At 41.3% G+C, this 1,346-nt stretch overlaps 2 protein-coding genes across 2 annotated transcripts in view; both read left to right on the top strand.

Annotated features, from left to right (window-relative positions):
• Window positions 1–33: 33 nt before the first annotated feature.
• On the top strand, window positions 34–497 carry PHALS_15378 (uncharacterized protein). Its single transcript, XM_024724070.2, has one exon. The coding sequence runs from the start codon at window positions 98–100 to the stop codon at window positions 488–490; it is 393 nt and encodes a 130-aa protein (XP_024571797.1). The 5' UTR covers window positions 34–97; the 3' UTR covers window positions 491–497.
• The window catches only part of PHALS_09549 (ef hand), a gene marked incomplete at both ends in the record, with an annotated part of 959 nt that continues 110 nt past the window's right edge, over window positions 498–1,346 (top strand). The window contains 4 exons of the mRNA XM_024724059.1: window positions 498–517; window positions 579–628; window positions 705–966; window positions 1,030–1,346. The exon at window positions 1,030–1,346 is cut by the window's right edge and continues 110 nt beyond it. Coding sequence (XP_024571796.1) covers window positions 498–517; window positions 579–628; window positions 705–966; window positions 1,030–1,346 — 649 coding nt within the window. The remainder of the gene's footprint in view (window positions 518–578; window positions 629–704; window positions 967–1,029) is intronic.

Below are 1,346 nucleotides of genomic sequence, written 5' to 3'. Positions count from 1 at the left end.
CCGTAATAGAAGCGATAGATAAGTGACAATGTAGCTCTATATTCGTACGTTTATATATTATCGCGACAACATGTGAACTCAAAGACCAAAAGTTAACATGAGGGAGCGAAGACATGTAAATGGCACTAGCAATACCAATAGACGAACAAATACAGTCGAGTGTCATATTTCTTCAAGCTATAAATCAGGACAAATCGGGTCTGCATTGACTCCTGGATATAAGCGAATTGTCCCTCGACTTGTTGATACGAATGCGAACATTCGTTTCAAGAAATCTGAGCAAGATGAACTAGCCACAACACTCCTAAAGAGTCAAATAGCCTTCTTGACAATCGATATCAACGAAAGCGCCGTGTTCAGGTACAACTTCATAGCTTCATCTGTTCATTATATTGAGTCAAACGTTCAATTTGTTACTCTCATGTTATATCTCAAAGAGCGCACCCGGTGCAAGCAGAAAATTTACAAGGTCAAGTGCTTTAACAAGTGATGACACGATGTTGCTTGACGACGATACGTACGTGGTTTATCGCGTTGAAATGCATTTGATAACCTTATTGACGATCGTCTTAATAAAGGCTTCCTAAACTTCAGACTCCACTTGGTGATTTAACGAGACACCACATGCGTACGGGATGTTAAGTTTTCTGAGCCATTGGCATTGACGAGAATAACACATTGTAAATCTCAGACTCGGTGGGCAGATAATGTGGCGTCTTCACCAACTGCCGAGATTTCCAGTCCCTCTGAACCTCCAGAGATGACGGATCTACGCTCCTTCTTAGGCGACCGTTATGGGGAAAAACGTAGTGTTCGTCAAGCGTTTCTTTCATGGGATACCAACAGAGACGGTTGTCTTTGTGCAGAAGAATTTCGAAAAATGTTGACTCAATTGGGCATTACTCAAGCACTTGGCGCAAAGAAAATCGACGCTATTCTTGATTACGTTGAACCATTACCGACTAGGTCAGTGATATGTAAGACATTTGATGAAAGTCTTTTGAAGCTGATTATGCTTTGGGTTTGAAGGTCTCTTCGCTATGATGATTTCTGTCGATTTGTATACGGTACTCCAAAGCCAAACGAAGTGGTAGAGACTAACTTTACTAGCTGTACCAACAGCAACAAACTGTTAAAAAATAATGATCAGCCGGACAAAGCTAAAATTGCGACGTTAGATTCGGATTGTGTGGTCTCGTTGTTACGGGCTAAGTATGAGTCCCGACGACTTCAACACGTCTTTCGTGCGTGGGATATTGATAAAAGTGGTAGTATAACCATGTCAGAGCTTGAGAACAATCTACGTCGTCAAGGCTTACAGATTGCGAAACCACAATTAAAAAAAC

The sequence above is a fragment of the Plasmopara halstedii genome (assembly GCF_900000015.1).
Source record: "Plasmopara halstedii genome assembly, contig: Scaffold_42, whole genome shotgun sequence".
Classification (NCBI taxonomy): Eukaryota; Oomycota; class Peronosporomycetes; order Peronosporales; family Peronosporaceae; genus Plasmopara; species Plasmopara halstedii.
Note: the sequence above shows the minus strand (reverse complement) of the source record. Positions and strands in the feature narration are given on the sequence as shown.

Bases quoted from the DNA above. Each gene is read 5' to 3' on its own strand.
- PHALS_15378 (XM_024724070.2), top strand. From the start codon at position 98: ATGAGGGAGCGAAGACATGTAAATGGCACTAGCAATACCAATAGACGA.